The sequence below is a fragment of the Cavia porcellus genome, unplaced genomic scaffold (genome assembly GCF_034190915.1).
Source record: "Cavia porcellus strain 051 isolate PalLab524CR breed Dunkin Hartley unplaced genomic scaffold, mCavPor4.1 scaffold_20, whole genome shotgun sequence".
Taxonomy (NCBI): Eukaryota; Metazoa; Chordata; class Mammalia; order Rodentia; family Caviidae; genus Cavia; species Cavia porcellus.
In genome coordinates, this window is record NW_026947503.1 from 28,129,335 (window position 1) to 28,152,898 (window position 23,564).

Sequence of the window (23,564 nt, forward strand, 5' to 3'; positions counted from 1 at the left end):
TCTAGACCTGACTTCAGTTAACAGTCCTTTAAATGTTTAATCACATAAATAATAAAAACATAAGTCTGGGGATTTTTTAAAGCAGAAATACAGAACTATGTTTGTGATTGAAGAGTGTCCCAGATGCTAGGGCTTTTTCTCACAAGTGTAGCCTTTAGAGTTGGTCTTGTTTTCTACCCTCGGGGCCTCTGCTGTTGTTACTGGTGATATTGATCTACTGCTGCCATCTCAGGAACTTCTGAGTTCCACTTGTAAGTGAGCACAGGAAAAAGTTTATGTGATCACTTCCCTCTACTTTTTTAAAAGATGCATTTTTAAACTAAATGGTGTTTTGCACATGTGAGAAAATAAGTTTGCTTTCATCTAATATGACAGAGATTTGTCAAGGTAATTGAAAATGAATTTGGTAGTGTACAACTGTCAGGTATAATTGATATTTCATGGAGAGATTACAGTTTGACACCAAAACTGTTAGCCATATCAGTAAGTTGTAATTACAGTGAATCCCATAAACATTTCTTTTGTGGCTTTGGAAAAGCAAGAAAGAAGAGTAAAAAGAGTTTTTTTGTCCCATTTTTCTTGGTTACTTTTCATCTTTCTCAAAATCACCTAAATTAAAAGGAAAAGTTCGAACTAAAAGCCATTAATAACAAACTTAAATTTTGCTGTACCAAAATGTCTCTAATAGCGTATCTTTTTGAGTCACTATCACTTGGGTCTAGAAATTGATGAGAAGTTACTTAAAGTTGGTGTCTTACACTCTTTTAGAAAGAGTATGGTAGAATAGAAGTAACTGGGGTCTGAAATCCTGTTTTGAAGCAGTTATCTCTAGAGATAACATTAACTAGGATTGAATAACTGCCAAATGAAATTTAATACATTTTCCCATCCATGAAATAGGCCTCTTAAATACAACAGAATAATTACTTTCACAGTGCTCCCTGGAAACAAAGAGAGCAAAAGCATTGAATGTCTTTTTTTGTCTGTGGTGTTTTTTGTTTGCTTGAGGATAAGGATGAGGATATTTACCGAGATGCTGCATGCATCCTGCTATAAAAACAGCCTGGCCAACAGCCACCTCATTTGAAACTTCATGTCTTTTAAATCTGTTTATGTTGGAAGAGTCGTGGCAGATACTACATTTTGTAATTTAGTTAGATATCTTGGCCTTGGACTGAGGTGGTGAACTCTGATTTTTTCCTATGACAAAACTAGAATGATTTTTATGTCTGTCTATGCATATGTATGTATATTTATAATAGTTTTGGATATAGGTATATGCGTGTGCATGCATGCACACAGTTTTAAAACAAAGGCTCCAAGAAGTTCCTTTTTCACCCTTAATTCTGTATGTGTATGTGTGTGTGTGTGTGCATCCAATCAAAATGTTCAGTGTTACAAATTTTCTGAGTTCAGAATGTTTTAGTTCTCTAACTAGAGGTTGACTGTTATTCAACCATTCTCAGCTCTACCTTTCTTCTCTGTAAAATACTTTGGCACAATTTTTAAGTTTCTTCAAACCCTTAAGATCTATGGTCTATAATTTTAAAATGCTTTTAATATATTGACTTTTTTCTTGGAAAGTATGATTGCTTAAAATTATATGATATTTACATGATTCAAAAGAAGTAATACATATCTAAAGGTATTTAATTAGTCTCAGAGGTAAATTCACATGATTGCATTTAAATAGCTGTGTCAACATTTGACTATAACTTGACCTAAGATAAAATGTAGCTTAGATATTTGCACCTACGTTTCTCAGCCACGATTTACGAGGTCTACAAAAGGAGCAGGCTGAGGTAGCCATGATTGGGCTACAGCTTGTTGGATCCCAAAAAACACCTGGTCCTGGAGTGGGTTATTCATAGGATCCTGGATTTCTTCAAAATGATGAGCTGGGCATCAGATGATGCCGTCACTCAGAATATAGAAATACTAAAACCAAGAGGGAGTTAGTGGCAGGTATAGATTCTAAAAGAATGTACCAAAAAAGACTGTGAAGGAAGAAGAGACCAGGCTGCATGGGGAGGAGCAGAAGCCTCAGAGAAGCAGAGGTACCTAGGGCTGAGAGAGGGCCAAGGAGCCCATCAGGGCCGCGGTGGCCTCAGGTCTCCAGAGATCTCGGGATGCAAAATGCAGGTTACCAAGACCTTTATGACAAACTTCGTTTTACTTAAAATAGGTCTCTGTTCTTTGCTACTAAAATTAGCACATTAAATTGATGAGTACACAAAATTTCACAAAGCTCTGTGAGGACAGGGACCACATCTGAGTTATTCATCACTGTGTCGTGGCACTTCAAAAAGCTGACAGGCATGGACGAGAATAGAAAATGTTTGTTGATGTATGAATAGACTTTCTAATCCATCAATTAATAATTATTTAAAATTTTACTTCTATCTTTAGCTTTTAGCATAATGTATCTAAAACTATTATATTGTGTATGTCTATCAAAAGACAAAAATTGCAAAAATGTTTGCACTGAGTATTAACAAAATCAGCTTTTCATAACCTGACTTTAACCTTGCTATAAAACTGAAAAGTTTATCAAAATAGGCCTTTACTGAATGTGAATTTTCTAAAAATTCACATCAAACATGAGACTTAAAAATTGATTTGTGTATTGAATAAATCTAGACTTTCCTGCTTATATTATGTATTTACTATATGAAATGAGAGCAAAATCACCAGCCCTTATATATATGCACAGCACACTTCTGATTCCAAAGTCTCTTTTGGAGTTTTTCTAGTGATAAATTTATACAGATTATTCACAGTCTTTCTTTTATGTGAACAGAAATATTGTTTCTAAAAGAGAAATAAGTAGAGTTAGAACATGCTGTCTAAAGCCACAGAAACCAGCAAAAACAAGCTGTATTTTCAGATTGGAATACTCTGCCTCAGTCATAGGCAATAGAATTGATCCTAGAGAACTAAGCTCAGTACTAAGCTCAGTACTGGATCTATAGAAGTCATTCATGGGATCCAAAATATCCGGGGGTTTAGATCAGCGGTACAAGTGCCTGCCTGGCATGTATGAGGTCATGAGCTCAATCCCCAGTGCCAAAAAGTAAATAAATGGAAAAAACAAAATATCCACAGTCAAAAGGGAAACCTTAAAACAGCAAAGACAAGATTTGTCTCCATCTTCCTGTCTAGAAAAATGGCTCATAATGTTTGAGATGATCTAAGATTATCTATATAGACAATAGACCAAGTTAGGTAGCATGGATGCCTAAAATCCAAATAAAAATGTCGTTTTCACACATGTATTCTCAAATACATGGTTTAAGATTTTACTGTCTTTGTTCAGGTAAAAGATTTAAAATCAAATAGATCTGTATACCATAGATACCAGGAGCACAAAGATGACCATAAGTGAAGACAGCTTTTTTCAAGATCCTTTAATTTCATGAACTATTAGTTTTATGTAATATGCAAGTACATTCAGTTAAAATGTACTACTTGCTTCTTTTTGCGTGTGTCGGGTACAGGTACAAATTCACTGTGATGAATGTGATCATTATGCATATCTAAAATGAACCAATAAACTAAAAAAAACTACTAGGTGTAACATTTGTGTAACTGTTATGTACAAGATGTTTTTGATATACCATTGATGTTCTTTATCATCATCGTGGGATTTATTCTCTGTAGTTTTAGTATTATTTTCTTCATTTTCTATTTGAGCACCTTATAGGACAGCTAAGAAACCAGCCACATTAAAAACCTACGTGTAGTTGCCTTATATTATTAGTTATACTGATTTTCATATCAATTGAGGCAAAGAAAATAAAAAGATAATATTTGTGGGTTCTTTTTTCCTCTGTTGAGAACTTGGTTAAATGCTATTTAGAGAAAAAGTTTCAGGATCAATAACTGAATACATTTTAAATGAAAAATAAATTAACAAACCTAAATTATAGCACAGATGAGTATAAAGCTTGAGAACATTAATAGAATAATTCTGGCATAGAAGACACATACATTTCCATTAAGATTGAATCTGTGATTATAACTTAAAGATCATTCTTTATAGAAATTCAAAAAATTAAATCCTCTGGGAATACCATTAAATATGAATTGATACTAGGGCAGTTATTTGGTATCACATTGAGTGGCAGGCATAAAGATCTACTATTTGATCAAAGACTGTAAGATTCATCCTTATAATTTGAGATCTTAGATTGAAAGAGAAATTAATTGACTCAGTCTATTAAATGCACGGCTATAAACACCACAAACCAAAATCTTAACAGAGAGTCACTATCACATACTTATTTGGGGACACATGTGGAAAGGAGCAAAGTGGGCATGGGATGTTGTTGTAAGAGCAGACCTGAGTTACAGAGGAAAAGGTCTAGTGTGACACCAAGCTTGACTTGGAGGAGACCCTGTACTTAATCCCATGGAGCTCCACAGCTAAAGCAAAGGCCGTTGACTGGCGTCTACCGAAAAGCCAGTTTGTAGTTGGAGATAGATGGGAGGTGACCAGCATCTCAGTGCATTTGAAGAAGTCACATTGAGGCTACATAACTACCGCTCAGAAAGTTCCAGTTTATAACACGAGCACTGGGTGCACATGGCACTCGGCTTCCCAGATCTCTCAGCTAAAATTTATAGGCCTTTAAGTCATTACGACTCTTGCTGGTTTTTTTTTTTTTTATCTGAACAATTAGTATCATTTAGATGAACTACATTTCCACCCCACTCTTGCCTGGAATTATTTTCTTTTGTATTGTGTAGTAGTACATATGCATTAAAAGTGATACTTAATACTTGGCTAGCTTCGATCCTGTGAATTTGATTGTTGTTGATTCAGTTACTATCATTGCATTGTTTGGAAATACTTGGGTAACTACAACATTCTGGTAGTAAAACGATCAAGATTCCACTTTATGGTTTTGCATCTTTGGATTAGAAATAAATATTCATGGTAGTGTAAATTCACAGATTAATGTTATTTAGTGTTAGACCTATTGTCTGACATAACTGTTCACTTAACAGTAGGCTAAAAAAATAACTATTTGGAAATACAAAGATGATATGAGCTGTTCATGTTCTTTGTGGTTTACAAATGCTTAATAATTCTGCTTTTTAAGGCATGTTTTATGAAGTCAACAAATGCTGCTTCAGTGACACAAGTTCAGCATAGGTAGTAATAGTTAATAAAAAACCTCAGCAGTATTTTTTAAAATCCAGTAATCATGCTGCACTCCATAATTTTATTCTTGGAAGCATAAGGAATGTTTTCAATATGGTATCTTTCTACAGTGAGAGTAGTGAAAAAAAATGGAAAAATGTCCAAACATCCTTGTGTGGCAATGATGACATTACTGGTGTGTTTAATAAAACCTTTATTGGTACATTTTCCGGTGTGGTGGCATTGGCATAAATGGTCCCCCTTTGGATTTGGAACTCAGCAGCTGATGAAATACAGTAAACATTAATTTGGAATGGGCTGCCAGTTTTGGAAAGCCAGGTGACATTTTATTATATTTGTACCGAGCAGGGGCTATGTCCCACACTGCTGTAGCTTCCACTGTCAGAGGCTTAGCTGGCATTATGGGGAAAAAAATGGCAGGCCTGAGAATCTTATCCCCCGAAATGAAAGTCGAATGCCAAATTGAAATTCCTGTAGGATTTCCGATAGCAATGGGGGAATTGAGAAGCCCACAATTAAGCATATGGGCATTAAGATAATTGTCAGATCTGTTGGCGGACATGATAGAAGACAGATGGGTACGAATCAGTGCGCTCCACTGCAGCACCCTGGGAGACAATTTGACGTTTTACCTGCCTGAGCTACTCTGCCATATTTGTCACTGGATGTACAGCACGGCATCTTACTGAGCGATAAGTGTTTTTGCAGATCACTATAGGCACATGTGCAGTCCTCCAGCGCCCTCTAGTGAGTCACATTTGTGAGAATTGCATTTTTCAAGGCCAGCCTTCCTGCTTTAGGGCCTTGCTGCCCCTGGGAACAGCTTTTGTACCTCCTGCTCCTACTAAGCACATCCTGTCATCCCTTCAGGTTGGGGCCCATCGTGAAGATGGCGTGGCCCTGAGAGGCAGCCATTCTCTCCTGCCAAACCAGGTTCCGGTTCCACAGCTTCCTGTCCAGTCTGCAACCTCCCCTGATTTGAACCCTCCCCAGGACCCATACAGAGGTAAGTATACTTCAGAAGGGCTTTTCTGACCTTGAGTTAGCAGTGCACCCCAAGAGGATGCTGAGCAGTCCCAGCTGTCAGCCCTCAGGAAGCACCAGCAGCAAACCAAGAATCAAATTTGGTACTCAAATGGCTAGTAAATGAGAAAGCTAGAATGTAGCCTACTAATTGTGTTTCTTTGGTAACTGTTTTCCTCAAATATCCTCCGAAATCCCAGTCCCATTTTCAGAAGGGAATGAGACAACAGACTGATGACAGGAAATTTTATTTTAGCTATTTCCACATTGTACTCATCCTGGCCCTCTAATATGGTTATTTGTGGCCTGAAAATGACATTTCCAAATGAATAGGAAGGAAGGAAAATACTTTTGTTGTTTAAGATGGAAGGAAATGTAGGTGCATTTAAAACCTGGAACTTGATTGGATGGTTTTTGCACTTAAATCATCTAGCCCTATAACGATGCCTCCCAAACCCTCACTGTAGGGGTTTTTCATGTCTCCAAGAAGTTGGACTGCACAGACCAGATTTATAGCTAGCCACTCTATGCCCCTGGCTGGTCATACTGTCTAGTGATCACTAATATAACATCTTCTCATTCCCTTAACACTTAAAACAGGACCACACTACCTGAGGAGCCCGTATAACTTTTCAACCTCTGGCCATGATACACATCTGAGTATTAGTTATGTACATTTATTGGTACAGCTGTCCATTTTCTTTTGGCTAGTAAAAATCTAGTGGCCTTTTCTTTTAAAGAGTTTGGTTTTGCCCTCATTGTTTTAGTTCTATGCTTCTTAAAGGGCAGATGTAATAAGCAGGACCTGAGGATCTTGTTAAAAATGCAAATTCTGATTCATTAGATGTGGATTAGGCATTTTTGATGGCTTCCAGGTGATGAGAATGCTTTGGAGCCATGGACCAAATTGAGTGACAGTTGTAGGATGCATAGATTACAAAGAAAAGGAAACCCAAATAGGAATGCACCTCCATGAGATATAAATTACATTAAGACCATGTTTTAAAATGTAATGTGATCTCAGAAAGTTGAGCAGTGATAAACCTAGAAATTTCTTTAGTAAGCAGTGAACTGCCTTCTATATGTACATTTTTAAATGCTGATTACTCCTTGACGATAAGAGAAGCCTAATTTCAGAGTATCATTAGGGTATCTATTGAAGTCTTGACTGCACATATTTAGCGTACTGCCTGGGAATTATATTTTAAGGATATTTTTCTATTAAATCATTGCATATGGAAGAAACTCAATATAATAGTGATATTTACTTGGGTTCTTAATCAGAACATTGAGGTGTGTGATTTTCATGATTATGATTTTCATTGCAATTAAGTTGATGTTTTGTAGACAGTGAAATTACCATCTACTCCAAAAGATTGCAAAATAGAATTTAACCTCAGAGCCAATGTAGGAAAAACTTGTTTCCGCAGGTGCATTTTTGAAACTTCACCAGATAGCAGGAAAAAGTGACAGAAGGATAACAGTTCAGCAGAATGAATTGTCTAGCTGGCAACCTTGCAATCTGAAGTGCGTGTGTTTGTGCATCGAGTTTTGGTGTATATGTAACCTGGTTCCTCCTCTCCTCCCCTCCCCTCTCTTCCCTGTCCTCCCCTCCCTTCCCCTTCCCTCCTTTCTCTCTCAGGCATGCCACCAGGACTACAGGGGCAGAGTGTCTCCTCTGGCAGCTCTGAAATCAAGTCCGATGATGAGGGCGATGAGAACCTGCAAGACACGAAATCTTCCGAGGACAAGAAATTAGATGACGACAAGAAGGATATCAAATCAATTACTAGGTCAAGATCTAGGTAACAGTATATAATACTGTCGCTTCATTTAATTCCTTTATTGGACTTTGATGAAGTGAACAGAACAGGAAGAAACTACTCAGTTTTTTCCTGGCAGGTAATTCTACAGATGAAAAGAAAATTGAAGGCCTATTCTAGAAGTACCAAAAGTATCGCTTAAGATACCTGTACTCTAGTGAAGCCTAAAATGTCTACATTTTATGAATTTGGACTCAATGCTAATTGCACTCAGTAAAAACAATTTGCAACTGATTTAAGTGAAAACAGTTTATTTTAAAAACTATATTCTACAAATTTGGTCAGAAATGTTTTTCCTAAAATATTTCCAAAGAGATTTCTAGCCATATTAAAAAGTCAATTGATACATACATGCACATGTTACTTTGTTCTTACTTTTAAAAAGAAAATACTAATTTTCCAGTCGTGTCCTAAAATGTTGATATATACAAGAGGAATAGGTAAAGTGCTATTTTTTTTCTCTCTGATAATTCTTTCTATAGAAAACACAACTGCAAGAAAATGGTTGAGTTTGGTCTTTTTAATTATGTGGTATTTTCAGATTAGAACTGTCTCTTTATTCTGGTGATCAGATAGTTTTGAATGCCCCATGTACATGATACATAATACACTTTTGAGTTATTTCTGTTTGCAGATTAAACCAGCTGTACTAAAGGTGCATACAACTTTCCTTTTAAGGTTGTGGTTTTCAAGATGATAGCTAATGTTTTTTATGAATTAAGAGTACAGTGTCTTTTCACATTGATTTTATAATTACTGAGACAAATTTATGTATACTGCTACAATTCCAGAAATGCCAAATGTATCTGGTTTATTCCCATTTTCCTACTTTCCTGACTCTTCTCCATGTTAGCAAAAAGTCATACGACTGGGATTACACACCATCAACTGCTTCACTGTTAGTCTAAGTCAGTTCTTGGTGACTTAACTGTGTCCTCATAACTTGTACATATTCACAGAGGCTTTCAAGTTTCAGAACATTGTAACTTGCCATTGGAAACTTGCTTTTGAAAGGTCACCCTTGGGACATACGTGTGTGTGCTTTTAAAACTGTGTTGTAAAACAGTGCTCTCTAAGTCTGTAGAGTTTATTCACGTAACTAATTTATTTATTAGCAAATATCCAATTCTAGTCAGTCATTACCCTGAAAACTTTTGGAAAACAGGTTCCCATTTTCAAGTCTCCCCGACGTGGAAGGCATAGCACATGTTTGATATGTAAAACTACTGCCAGATTTTTAGTTCTAGAGTGGACCCAGCGGAGACTCAAATCTGTTTCCTTTTCCTTACCATAATCTCGTAACAGTAACTGTAGTGGATGAGGAACACATTGATAGATACCTAAATTTCCTAGATGGCAGCTGAAGTCGTGAGTGAGAAGCAGGGAAGGATCAACAGAGAGGAATAGAGGACCAGAAAGCAGGGAGAGAGCCTTTTCCAGTTAGCGTGACAGACAGTGCCGTCTGGAAAGGAGTCAAACCTATGGATGAGCAGTCCAGCCTGTCAGCATCTTCTTAATATCTTCCTCCTCCAACTCTGCTTTTTCCCATTAAGTGCTCTTGGGCCTCATACGGCATTGTGTACCACATGTACTTGCAACCCTAAAACAGTTCTCATTTTTGATTAATTAGAGCTCCTCCAGTTGGTCCTTTTTGTAATTTGGAGATTACCCATGCATTATCCAGAACTGAAGATTAGAGTTACACCTCTTAAGCCAGCATTCACTGAATGTGGGCTGAACCAACTAGATAACTTTCCATGTGTCTTCTAACTCTGCAGAGTTGTGATGGATCATCTTTATTCTGTGAACATTTCTAACTCAGAGAAAGTCTAACTCAGAGTGGCTAAGGTTCATAGTCCTATCGCTGAGCGGAGGAATCTAGGCTCGTGGCTCCCTTGGTGTTATTTCTGATACTAGGGACTAACTGTTTTTCACTGATGTTTCTTCATTTTTATGTCCTTATATCCAGGTAAATTATTATTAATAGTAGTTCACATTGGTCATCTGGTGTTTTGTTCTGTCTTCTTGAGCCCCCAGATATCTCCAAGCCTCCCCTTTCTGTGTGATAGCACTGGAAATACCGTAAGCCCTTTTGGCTCGAAATCTTATCAAGATGCTATTCTTTCTAGATGACTCATCATGCTATTTGTCTCCCATTTAAAAGTCTGTAAATGGTCACAATGACACTCAGAAATGGTCGGATGTGATCTTATCTTTCTAGTCCGTACTGGGCCCAATCATCCTTGTGTGATGAGTCATAGACTCATTTGGTTCCTACAGAGATTCCTGTTTGCCTTCACTTGTGACTCACGGTGAGGTCACGGCACTGTATGAGAAGTAGACTTTGGACTTATATTGTTTACCATGGATACAGGCAATATAGGTTTCCCCAATTTATTTTGGGATTATAAACATCCATACTAAAACCTGTAAGTGATGTTTAACCAACATTTTATTCTCTACATGAAGAAAATGAGGCTCAAGTAGTGTGAGTGAATTTGCAAGACCTTCAGACCTTCCAGCTAGGGCGGAGCACCTAGGCTGGAGCGCACTGTCTCCACTCCCATTGATTGGTGTTTTCAATACAGGACTTTTGTCTTACTCTTGTTAACCTGCCTTGTATTTGCTTTACCTATCAAAATTTCTTTTCAGTCACTTATTTTCCCTAGGTTTCAGATGTCAAAGTTTTAAAAAGATTTCGCATAAACAATTTTTCTCAAGTATGATCATGCTGAGGAAGCTCAGAATAAATTGGTGGAGGCCTGCTTTGCAGAATGTAACTCTTTAAAATGCCCAGTTTCCCTTTTTGCACACTACAGTGGGCACACTTTGGCCCTCTATTGTTTAATGTGTTATTTGAAAAACTAAATGCATTGTATATTGCCTTTCACAGCCATCCAAACCCGTCGCAAGGTCAAGTGGATATAAAATTCTGCCAAGGACACATTAAAAAGGGAAAATTCCGTAACAACTCCGGGAAAAATCATAGTAATTATTTAAGTACCTTCCTCTTCCCCACACCGTTAGAAAATGTCTCCTCCCTTTTGTCCCACAGCAATAACGATGATGAGGACCTGACCCCGGAGCAGAAGGCTGAGCGGGAGAAGGAGCGAAGGATGGCTAACAACGCCCGTGAACGCCTGCGGGTCCGAGACATCAATGAGGCTTTCAAGGAGCTCGGGCGCATGGTGCAGCTCCACCTCAAGAGCGACAAGCCCCAGACCAAGCTCCTGATCCTCCACCAGGCCGTGGCCGTCATCCTCAGCTTGGAGCAGCAAGTCCGAGGTCAGTGAGTCAAGAGCAACATTCAGCCGTGAGCAGGAGCAGACAGCCAAGCCATCATCTTTAAATCTATAAAGCAGCAGTCCTTGTCTGATAATTAAGCTATAGGATTCTCTTACAATTAGCATTACATGGTAGTCTCAGTTTGTACTGTCAGTTATCAGAAGAGCTTAGTTCACTTGCTTTACCGATTTTTTTTTTTTTTAACTGAAAATACTGGTACAGATTATCTGTGCAGTTCAATGGTGACCAACCCATTGAATCGCCGTAGTGCACGTTTCCTAACTGTGAAGTGAAGCTGAGCCAGGAGGTGGGAGAAATGGAGGCGGAGGGGACTGCAACCCTCTACCAGAAACCTCGGCGTTAACAAAACACCCTGTGCCCTCATCCTCCACAGAAAGAAACCTGAATCCGAAAGCAGCCTGTCTAAAGAGAAGGGAGGAAGAAAAGGTGTCCTCAGAGCCTCCGCCCCTCTCCTTGGCTGGCCCACACCCTGGAATGGGAGACACATCAAATCACATGGGACAGATGTGAAAGGGCAAGTCCCCCCCCCACCTCTGAGATCCTCACGCATCCCTCTCGCCTACACCCAGCCAGAACAGCCAAGTCTGACCCAAATGAACAGATAGTTCTTTCTCGAAAAAAAAAAAAAAAATGCCTTTTTTTAAAGCACCTCCTCTTTCAGGAAAACACTAATTAATTCTTCTCTCTTTTTCTTTTCTCAGGTCCAAGTTGCCACATTGCTTCATTAAAACAAGAGACCACTTCCTTAACAGCTGTATTATCTTAAACCCACATAAACACTTCTCCTTAACCCCCTTTTTTGTAATATAAGACAAGTCTGAGTAGTTATGAATCGCAGACGCAAGAGGTTTCAGCATTCCCAATTATCAAAAAACAGAAAAACACACAAAAAAAAGAAAGAAAAAAGTGCAACTTGAGGGACGACTTTCTTTAACATATCATTCAGAATGTGCAAAGCAGTATGTACAGGCTGAGACGCAGCCCAGAGACTGAATGGCAATCTCTCCACACTGTGGAACAATGCATTTGTGCCTAAACTTCTTTTGGAAAAAAAAAAATATAATTAATTTGTAAGTCTGAAAAAAATATTTAATTTAAAAAATTGTAAACTTGCAATAATGAAAAAGTGTACTTCTGAAGAAAACTACATGAACGTTTTTGTTGGTATTCAAGTCAGCTAGTGTTTATAATTACTGGATATTGAATAGGGGAAGCTCGGCTGCCCTAATAACAAAACCAGCAAACGTCCTGACGACAACGAAGTGATGACATTAGCCATTCCTTAGGGTAGGAGGAACAGATGGATCTTATAGACCTATGACAAATATATATATAAATATATATATAAATATATATTAAAAATTTAGTGACTATGGTAAGCTTTTGTTCATTTGTTTCAGACTTTTTTCTCCTGTAAAAAAATAGTACTGATTAACTTTTTTAAAAGAAAGATTTTACTGTAAATACGAATTTTTTCCTTTTTTTTTTTTTTTTTTTTTCTTCCTTTTCTCTCTTTTTCTTTTTTTGGTTTTGTTCTTTGTTGCTGTTGGTTTTTTGGGGAATTTTTTTTTTTTTTTGGTCTTATTTCTGTCCCCCTCTCTGGTTTGTTATCATAACCTGTAGTGCCAACTCTGCTTCTGGAGGGGCACAGTGCAGGATGAAATGCTGACCCTGAAGTTGCTTCTCATTCATAAATAAGTAGAAAGTTGTTTCTCCAGTCTTTTGGGAACACCGGACTTAAAAGTCACATCGTGTGTAGATATTACAAGCACCATTACCAAGACATGGCAACAAGAGTTTGTCTGACTTGTAGTGTTGCATTTGTGACCCTATTCTGGGATTTTCAGAGGTACAAGGTTAGAATGCTACAATGTTACCACTGTGCCTTCCAATGTTTATATCATCGGAAACATAACATAATCAAAGTGGCTGTGATTTAACAAAACGATTAAAGTGTTACCTACCTGTGTAGCCGAAGTAGTGTGCAGTGAGGCGTTTCTGAATACATGGTCAGATTTTTGGAAAAAAACAAAAACAAAAAAAACAAAGTTCAAAAACTGTCAAATGAGAAAATTGCAAGTAGTGTGACAGAGCTGATTGATTTTGTTGCTTTCTTAATTTTTTTTTTCAAAATGGGTTTACTAAAAAGTAGATGACTTAACCTGCCTCCTCCTTCGTCTGAAAAATGCCAATATTCAGTCATCATGCAGCATTATAACAAGCCTTATAAGTCCTAAAGCATTAAGTTGCACTTTTTTGAGGAGGGGTAGTGCAGTATTTCTCTGGCCAGTATGAATGAAGTTTATACTTACCATATTTGATAGAAACATAGATCAAGCTATGGCACAGCAACTCATCAGATAGCTAGCTTTGACGTCTGGGCACAATTGAACCAATTTCCATCATAAATCTTTATAATGATTGACTTTGGTGTATAGTGCAGTAAACAGATAGTGCTCCTAGTTAAGTATTTGTCAGCACCCTTTTGTCTCTAACTCGTTTCTATTTTTACAGCCACACAATCTTGGCATGTATTAAGAAAAAACAATCCCTGTTCAAGTAGTTTTTCCACCTATCAGCACTGAGTAAATGCCATAAATCCATCAAAATGGTCTAAATGTTCCATCTGTTCTCCTGTTTTGCCAGTTATATAGTAATGAAATACATTTGTAAATTTTATGCAACAAATGGCAAACGTATCATTATTTTGAAATTGTGTATGTAAAAGTTATATTTTTACATGTAGACTCTTGTTATTATGTGTTTTAATACATTGTATCAGTTTTTGTTTTTCTAAACTGTGTGGTTTAAAAGAAGTCTCATTTAAATGAAATAGTGAGCTACAAGAATCTGAATTTTATGTTCCTTTCTGAAAATGTAAGAACAAATAAGATAGTTATCACGTGGTCATCTTTTACAAACCCATGAACATTTTGATTAGCTGTGTGTGTGTGTTGAAAACTGTAAATATGTTCAGTAGCGATAAAACTAAAAAAAAAAACCTTTGATTTGTTAATAAGTTTCTAAAATGTGGAGGTGGATTACAACCTTAGGAGAAGAGCAGAAATCAAACTTCCTGAAAAGTTATATGGGGGCTTTCCTGTGACATGTACGAACAAAGGGTCTCAAAGAAGGGCATGGAAGACAATGTATACTCTCCCCTCCTCCCTGAATAATGGAAACCATGTGTACTTGTTCCCTCAGTATGTTAAAGATTTCCTTTTAGTGGTACATTCTGCACTCATTTTGTATAGTCTACCAAGGCGGGTATCCCTAGGAACAATATTATATAGGAAGCAGGTATACTCTGATCACATTCAGGATAAGTGTACAGAAGAAGTATGGTGTTTACTCTTTAGGGAACTGGAAACACTCCCTGCGTTGATGTACATTTTAAGAATGGCACTTTTGATACGTGTTATCATAAAGGTGCTTAATAGAGCTGAATTAAAGTTTTCAAACCTGTAAACAAAGCAAAAAATTAAATTGTAGTCATTTGGTTATTTTTTAAATTGGTGCTTTATATTTTGTTCTCACTCAAACAGAGTAAAAGCTGCAATTTCTTGTTCACCAGCTTTGATGTATTCATTACTTAGTAATGTAATACCTCTATTGTTGAATTCCCCTTGGACTTAAGTGAAAACTTCCTAAGGGCCACCAGAAACTGCTTGCTGCTTGTTTGCTTGGTGGAGAAACACGATCTGCACCTATCTGTATTTTTATTGGGTTGTATCCCCAGTAAAAAAAGAAGAAGGAGGAGGAAAAGAAGAAGAAAGGGAATGTGGCCTTGTAGTGTGTTTTTTCTTGTTGTTTTATAATTTTCAAACCCAGGTAAGATATTGGTATCCTGCACTGGACTTTTGAATTTAAATTAGCAAAGACAGGATTAAAGTGCTATACAGAAATTTCATAAGGGTCCATGCTCATATATATATGTATATATATATATATATATACATATATATATGTATGTATATGTAGTGGATCATAAATACGATATATATATATAATAGGTAGATAGATATATCGTATATATGATACTACTTAGGCTGGGGATCGGTTTAAGAAACTTGGACTTTGAAAGCAACATGGAACAGTTGATCCACCTCCACATTCAAGTAATTTATGAATATGCAGAATAGGGATCTGTTCATCTAGAAATTTTTACCATTTGTCTTCTGTGTAGCTGCAAGGAACACTAATGTTTATACAACTGTCAGTCCACCCAGTGGTGCAACTGGTTCTGATTCAGTCTTCCGATTCCTTTTTTGTTTTTCACTTTTTCCTATTGAATTTTTTTTTATTCATAATCTTTATTTTGTTGAGGGGTTGGGGAGTGGGGAGGGAGCTGAACTGAGACTGGGGGTTAAGAGGATTTTCGTCTTTGCATCCAACAGGCAGAATATGATCTGTGTCCAAAAGTGAACTTGAGTCAGGAGTGAAACCATTTCAGCATAAATGAGCACAAAAATTTAGTCTGCTGGCTGACTGGAAGCAAAAAAAGTCAAGATGGAATATGATGAATTCCAACACAATGGGGCACCAAGGCCTTTAGGCCTCTCTTTATTTTGCTTTGGTTTTGTTTGTTTTTCTTTAGAGACACGCTCTTTCTCATGGGACTTGAAGTGGACTCATCTTTGTGCAGTGCTGGTTTTGCCATACTCATTTCAAGTATTATAGACATATGTAATGGTGAAAATATATGAACTGTGGCCTTTTTCATTCTTGTTACTTGTGATGCAATTAAGTGAAGATAAGAAAAAAAGCAGAGATTTACCATGTATCAGTGCCTGGCTTTTTGTTATAAAGCTTTGTTTGTCTAGTGCTCTTTTTGCTATAAAATAGACTGTAGTACACCCTAGTAGGAAAAAAAACCCTAAATTTAAAAATAAAAAATATATTTGGCTTATTTTTCGCAGGAGCAATCCTTTTATACCATGAATATTACAAAAAAAAATTGTCAGATTCTGAATATTTCTTCTTTGTAGATTTTTGGAATCATTATGAGTAAAAGTTTGTTACTTTATTTTACTATTTAAAAGATGTTATTTTGCCATGTGTTACCAAGATGAAACTGTATGGTAGCTTTTTTGTTTGTTTTGTTTTCGTTTTTGTTTTTGTTTTGTTTTTAGTTGTAGGTCGCAGCGGGGAAATTTTTTGCGACTGTACACATAGCTGCAGCATTAAAAACTAAAAAAAAAATTGTTAAAAAAAGAAAAAAAGGGAAAACATTTCAAAAAAAAAAAAAAAGATAAACAGTTACACCTTGTTTTCAATGTGTGGCTGAGTGCCTCGATTTTTTCATGTTTTTGGTGTATTTCTGATTTGTAGAAGTGTCCAAACAGGTTGTGTGCTGGAGTTTCCTTCGAGACAAAAACAAACCCAGCTTGGTCTAGGCCACTACCTGTTTCCATCTGTAGTATTCAATGAAGTCATGTACATGACCGTTCTGTAGCAATAAATGTGCCATTTTTATAAACTGTTTCTGACACTTGTTTCATTTCATTTTGCATTGTCCATATAGTTATGATTCTCTTCTATAAGATGGCATCTATAACTATATTTCCAAGTGTTGGAGGTATTGGCAGCTTAAAGACAAAACACAGAAAAATTTTTAAAATTTAAATTAAAAGAAAATTGAAAAGCAAAGCACATGGTTGATCAAGGAAGAGATGCCCTTAATGAAAATGGAATGGGTTGCATGCAAAACAAAGAGAAAACTGTCTAGAGGATTAACTAATTGGAGGAATAGAGTTAACGTGCTACTGAAGCTATGCATTTGAAGAGCTCTGAACTGCGCCAATGTTTTTGGTTGTGCTGCAGGTTGCTAAGTCATGTCAGCCTTAACCTTTGGATCAGTTGGTCGGTTGTTTGGTAGAACGTTCTCAACTAGATCTTTTCAGTCAAAAGATTTATTTTGTATCACTTTGTTAAAAGTTGAATATTGTTAACCACAATTAACATTACACTGTATTTATACTTTCTCAAACTATACCCACCCCGCCAACTTCTGGTTGACTCTGTTGACTCTTAATGCAGATGTAAACAACCAGATTTTTTTCCCCTAACTTGTACAAACTTATGTGTGTCACCTTTGATGGGAGGGGAGAAATGTACAGACTAAAATTATTCAGTGTTATGTACTGTAAGTTCATATTTTTGTAGAATGCACTTCGATCTGCTTTACAAAACTTGGAGGCTGTTTCAACATTGCACTGTAGAGATGTAAAGTGATGTATGCAGTGTAAAGGAAAGCCACGTAGATGGGCATTTCGTGACACGATGTTCTGAGTGCGTGGTATTTGGGGATGTCTCCGATAATTGCTCTTGTATTCTTTCTAATGGGATTTAGTGACTAGTTTATCTGAAGGAAATGTTATAACACCATTTGGTTCACATGTGAAGTGCCCTCCATAGCCAAATGTTGAGATTTTTTTTTTCCTTTTTGGTTGGATTGTTTGCAGATACTTAAATTTTATGAAATTTCCAAAGATTTTGGTTGATAACCCTTTGACCTTCTAAATGATTTGAGATGTTCTTATGTTCTTATTGTGTGTTTTAAATATATATAAAAGAGCCACAAGCATTTAGTCTTTTAGTATTATATTTGATCATAAACTACTACTAAAAAGGGGTAAATGAGCCTGGGGATCCGTCAGTGTCTCTCATGTAATCATTAACCGTGTTTTATTTAAAAGGACCACATTGTAAGGTACATTAAAGTTAGCCTTTAATTCATTTTCAAAGAAAACTTAAATTGCTGGAGGAATTAAAATATCCAAAAGTTAAGATCCTAAGGCTGTTAGAAATAAGAGAATTCACAGAAATTGAAATAAGGGATCATTTTGACTCCCATAATTGGATCCATTCATACAAAACCAAGTGAAATTTGTGTTCTGGACTTCGTTTGTAGACCACCTTCCTCTTGGCTAACAGCCAAACAAGTGTCACGTGTGGTCCTTTCTAAGGGAAAGACTGAAAATAAGAACTTGCATATTTCCACATTACTCCAGCACCAGCGGTTTATATTCTGCCTGTGCCCCTCATGCTGTACCAGCCAGAAGTGCTCATGGCCAGGAAGCCAGCTGCTGCTTCAAGCTAGCTACAAGTCCACATTCTTGATACTCATAACTTGAGTTATTAAGAAACATGGCCAGTTTTGAAAGAACTAGAAGAGTGAGAGGACCCAGAATCACCTTTGTCTTCATGCAAGATAAATTTAGAAAGTTTGATGAACAAATGTTATCACATAAAACCCAAATATGTTCAGAAATAGAAACTCAATGTCACCAGTTAGAAGCATGTGCACCCTGGGCACAGCCCCACATAGATGCTAAATGCCTCAGGTTGACAAGTCAAATCAGCAATCTAGCCTGTACCCAGGTACTCGTCGAAAGTGCTAGATCAGACGAATCTATACCCAAAAATGACAATTATCCTATGCAAAGATACATGTCTAAAGGTGTGTTTCATACTGTATTTTGAATTGTGAATAATTTGAAGATGAATGAAACCACTCAATAGGGAAAATTCACATGTATGAGTCATATTCAGGTTTTTAAAAATTGATGGAATCTCTAGGTACAGACACTTACACCAATCTGGGGTAAGGTAACCATAGCTTAAAGGAATCATACCAATCTCACTGACCTCGACTGAGGTAGCTGAGCCTATCGACTGGCTTTTCTCAGTAAAAGAAAGACCCTGTGTGTAACAGAAGATAATACAGTCCTCATTCACATCTGTTACGCTATATTTAGAAGTAAAATAGCTTTACTGTTGGCATGAACATTTTTCTAGGAGGAAGCAGAAAGTTGCCAAGTGCAAAAGTCAAAATGATCATGCAGAATCAGGCCAGCCGGCTGAGACCATAACCAGCTCCTGGGTGAGAAACGTATTGTTCTTAAGGAAAGAAAGGACAGGCTTTTTAGAACAGGGGAACTTGGGTTTTGTAAAGAATTTTCTGACCGTGTGTGTGTGTGTGTGTGTGTGTGTGTGTGTGTGTGTGTGAGCACGCATGCATGTGTGGCCTGCGGGTGTCCCTAGAAGGAGAGGAGGAAAGCAATGACATGCTCATCAGGGAACATGTCACTGTCCTGACTGGACCCTGTGGTGACTCTTCTGTCCCATTTCCCAAGAGGCCAATCTGGTCTCCACCTTAACATGGTGCCTGTGCACCACCTACACCCAGGTTCAGGTTTTGTTTCACTTTTATCTTCTTCAGTTTTTTCATGGACTTTCTTTCAAAAACAGGAGAGTCGATAAGCTTCTGTGGTTCTTTTTTCTACGTGATTCTCCAGATTGTTGGGATAACCAGATATGAAGATATTCATGCAATAAGAAATGCTAGCAAAGTCAAATTTTCACCCTGCCCACTTTTTGTCATGGTGGAGATTGAACCCAGGGCCTTTGCACTGAGAGATATTCCTAGCCCAATCCCAACCGCCCTTATTTTGAGAGTATTGCTAAATTGCCGAGGCTGAGCTCAAATTTGTGGTCCTTTTGACTCAGCTTCTCAATAGGCACCCACCACTACACCCAGCATGGCCCAGTTTAAAAAAAAAAAAATTCTTTGGGGGAATAATTTTACATTTGTATAACAGTTGCAAAGATAATACATAGCATTCCTGTGTACTCTTTACCCAGCTTCCCCTACTGGCAAAATGTTAAATAATCAAAAGTAAAACATTAAAATTGGTGACTTTCATGAGGAAATAATGAAATTATTAGGAAATTATAAGGAAATTACTGTTCCAAAATCCCTCCTCGCTATAGTCCAGTCCACTTAGAGCTGAAGTGCCAACAGACAGTGTAGCTTAAGTCCACTCAAGGGCTTATAAAGCCATATAGCATATGGCCCAACCAAATTTTATAAAAAGACCTTAAAATCCCTCGCAGGAGCATTTGAACAGGGAGGGAGCAAAGATCTATTTCAGTGAATTGGGTCCTGAGTGCTAATCAGATTAAAAAAGACAATAGTTTTTACCAGTGGAAAGAGAACAGGTGACCCTATGTGACAAGCAATAATGACCATACAGCAGGAGAAAACTATGCTGGGAAGTGCTTGAGAGAGACACTGAGTCCGCTCCCAGAGAGGACAAGGCATTTGTAAATGTGGGCTTCGGATGTGCGGCACACGTTGCCAGGCAGAGCATTTAAAGCAATTTAAAGCATTTACAGATTTAAAGCAGTAGTGAGTCTTCACACTAAGGAATAGGCATGTAGGGAAACATGGTGGATTACACCACAACTTTGCCTGTTTTAACCACTTCCCATCACCTAGGCAACTACCTGGAAACTCGCATCTGACTTTTGTGATATACAGAATTGTTCAGGGTTCTAGTGTACTGAGCCTTGTGGATTATAAGGAGGAATGAAATCCTTCATTTGGATCTAAAGGACAATGTAGGCTAAATAACACATTTTACACAAAGACCAGTGTGACTCTTGAGGAATTCAGCATATAACTGATCTCTGAAAGGAGCCCTCGTTCCCGAATCCTTATCTGGGACCCCTGTGTAGCATGTTTTATCCCAATAAAACACTACTGTGCCTTCCAAAAGCTCACCACCCCAAGGTATGTGCAAGCAGCTAACGTAGCAAATACTGCACACTTAAGGGAGCCCAGGTAGGCCAGGAGAGGTGGATGATGGGAAGAATGTTAGGGGTGACGTGGCCTAGGGTAACCAACAAGGGTAGAGAGAGCCAATTCAGGAAGGCACACAGTGAGAAGTGACAGTGGAGGTGGTTGTTAGGCTATTGGGTATAAAGAACATTCTAGATGATGGAAAGTGTGATGCTCCAAGCGAGGCATAACTCAAGAGTGGGTATACAGAGCGAGCAAAGGATGCATGGGTGAAGACTGAAGGGTGAGGCAGTGCCGTCATTACTGTTTTATTAATCACACTGACTACCATTAACAGCAACAAGGATAAACTTACATAGGGTATCGTGTACGATATATATGCTACCAGACATGCTGCCTAATCTCACCCACTGCTGTCTTTTATGAAATGAGACTGATAATATGTACATCTGGGAGTAAATATTACATCATAGGGCACGGGCTATCCAGTGGTGACACATAGGAGAGGCAAATGCATTGCATAACTCTTGCGTGGCACAGGATTATACATACAGGCCCACATCACGGGACCACAGCCATGGCCTCTATTGACAGACAACTCTTACCAGCTTACCCCATTTCTTCCCTCATGGTCAGCTAGAGTCATCTGGAAAATGCTGAGCATCATCCTGGGAATCACCATCTTGTCCTACGTTCTCCTGCATTTCACAGAACTCACACCTAAGGTTAGTAAGCTCTGGACACAGAAGGAGTTTCATATAAGGAACATATCCAAGTAGAGCCTAAGCTCTTTTTTCACAGTGTTGGCATTTACACAAGCATTGTTTCATTAAGCCTCAATGCAAATCCAGAAATCAGTGATAATTCATGCTTAAGAGCAAGTGAGCCCCAATCTACCCCCCAACCCTCTCCACCATGGGCTGAGGCCAGGGAGGGGACCAGAGGTAAATACTTAGAGGCTGCTGATCAAATGGGCATTGTATGAGCCAATGCTGTTGGAGTTGCCTGGAGTTCAGCGAATAGATTCACTGGTGGAATTAAAACATATCTAAATCCCTCCCTCATTCAGAATATGGCTCACTATGTGGGTTTGCAGGCCTGCTTCCACCCTGCCTAACAATGTTCTTCTGCATTACAGCCCCCTCAGGCTTCCTTCCAATCAGACTCTCCAGCACCCAGTAGCCGGCCACTCCCTGGGCCTTTGCTCATGCCAGTATTCCTTCCCTTCCTCTTTGATACAAACAGATCTTTCCCATATTCTGGCTCCTACCTAAGATCACCTCATGAGGTGAAAAACAAACAAAACAAACAAGATAATAACATATGGAGGTGATAGATCATGTAGCAAAACCACTGTGCTTGGTACCAGAAAAAAAGCAAACATTACTAAAAGAAGCTTAAAATCTCTTGCAGAAGTAAAATATGCAAACTATACAATGTAAAGAGAAACAATTGGATTTTTGAGCCTTACCTGAGACATTATTGTCAATTTCATTGCAGCCTGTAACTAGACAGATCAAATTACTGTTCCTCCAATGCATCAAAAATATGCATCTCACTTAAGTCATAAAAAGTAATAGTATAACATTTTTTCTTTCAAAGTTGGATTGTGTATTACTTTACTTAATCCAGATAGTTTAATAACTGGATATTATTATCATTCCCGTATCACAGGTGAAAAAATTGAGACTTAGATGTGTGGTTAGGTGAGCAGTAGACAGGTATAAGATTACAGTTCACAACATTTGAAATTGACTTGACTCTGAAATTGTAAAACTGCTCTCAAAATTTTGCCATGATATGGATACTGCAATTAAGAAGCAATTTACTTTTGCAGCTCAGTAGGTTTAATGGGGAAAAATAAGGCCCAGAGAGATTAGATCAAATTTCCAAGACAACACCTCTGGTGACAAAGAGTTAAACGCAGAACTATTTGACACTGAAGTCTCCATGCAGCACCTTAAACCACACTGTCTTTCCAAATGGAGGAATGAAGCAAAGTCAAATGCAAGAGCACAGATGTCACAGGCCATGGCCCAAGTTCAGAAATACAGTACCATGGAGAAAAGACCATGAAGAGTTAATCCAGTGAATGTAGTCAGCACAGAGAAACCAGTTAATAAAGACACATTCATGTATCCCCTCTGCCAGCACTTAGAGCAATTTGGAAGCGCCTCTTTGTGAACTGCCTGAGGCCACACACTAATGGCCCAGCCTGGAGGAAAAGCAGGTCTCCACACAATTTGCCTGGGAACTTTCCAAGAGAAGTATTTGATTTGGTGTTCCATTATCATCCTATTTCACAAGGTCACTGCAGCCCATAACTAGACAGATCAAATTTTTATTCATTCCTCAAACCTCCTTTAGGCACCTGCTAAGTAAGTTGCTGCGTGTATAGCAATGATCAAGGTCTAACCCTAGGTTAAGAAATGACAGTTTTGAAAGAAGCAAGAGACAGAGAGAGAGACAGAGACAGAGACAGAGACAGAGAAACAGAGACAGAGAGACAGAGACAGAGACAGAGAGACAGAGACAGAGAGAGACAGAGAGAAAGAGAGAGAACCAGGGAGATCAGGAGTGAGAGGGAGTGAGAGGGTCACATGTGAGGGGAAGGAAGGGGGAAGTTGAAGGCCTCTGCAGTTCTGATTGGTGGAGAGGC

The 23,564-nt window shown here is 38.0% G+C and overlaps 1 protein-coding gene across 19 annotated transcripts in view; it reads left to right on the forward strand.

The window, feature by feature from the left end:
• Tcf4 (transcription factor 4) overlaps positions 1-16,798 on the forward strand; it is a 331,213-nt gene extending 314,415 nt beyond the window's left edge. For 14 of the 19 annotated variants that reach the window (XM_063231576.1, XM_063231575.1, XM_063231577.1 and 11 more), the window contains 5 exons: positions 6,038-6,173; positions 7,833-7,995; positions 11,069-11,298; positions 11,693-11,833; positions 12,021-16,798. In XM_063231576.1, coding sequence (XP_063087646.1) covers positions 6,038-6,173; positions 7,833-7,995; positions 11,069-11,298; positions 11,693-11,829 — 666 coding nt within the window. In that variant the 3' untranslated portion in view covers positions 11,830-11,833; positions 12,021-16,798. The remainder of the gene's footprint in view (positions 1-6,037; positions 6,174-7,832; positions 7,996-11,068; positions 11,299-11,692; positions 11,834-12,020) is intronic. The other 5 variants (XM_063231579.1, XM_063231578.1, XM_063231581.1 and 2 more) reach the window with 1 other exon arrangement.
• Positions 16,799-23,564: the final 6,766 nt, after the last annotated feature.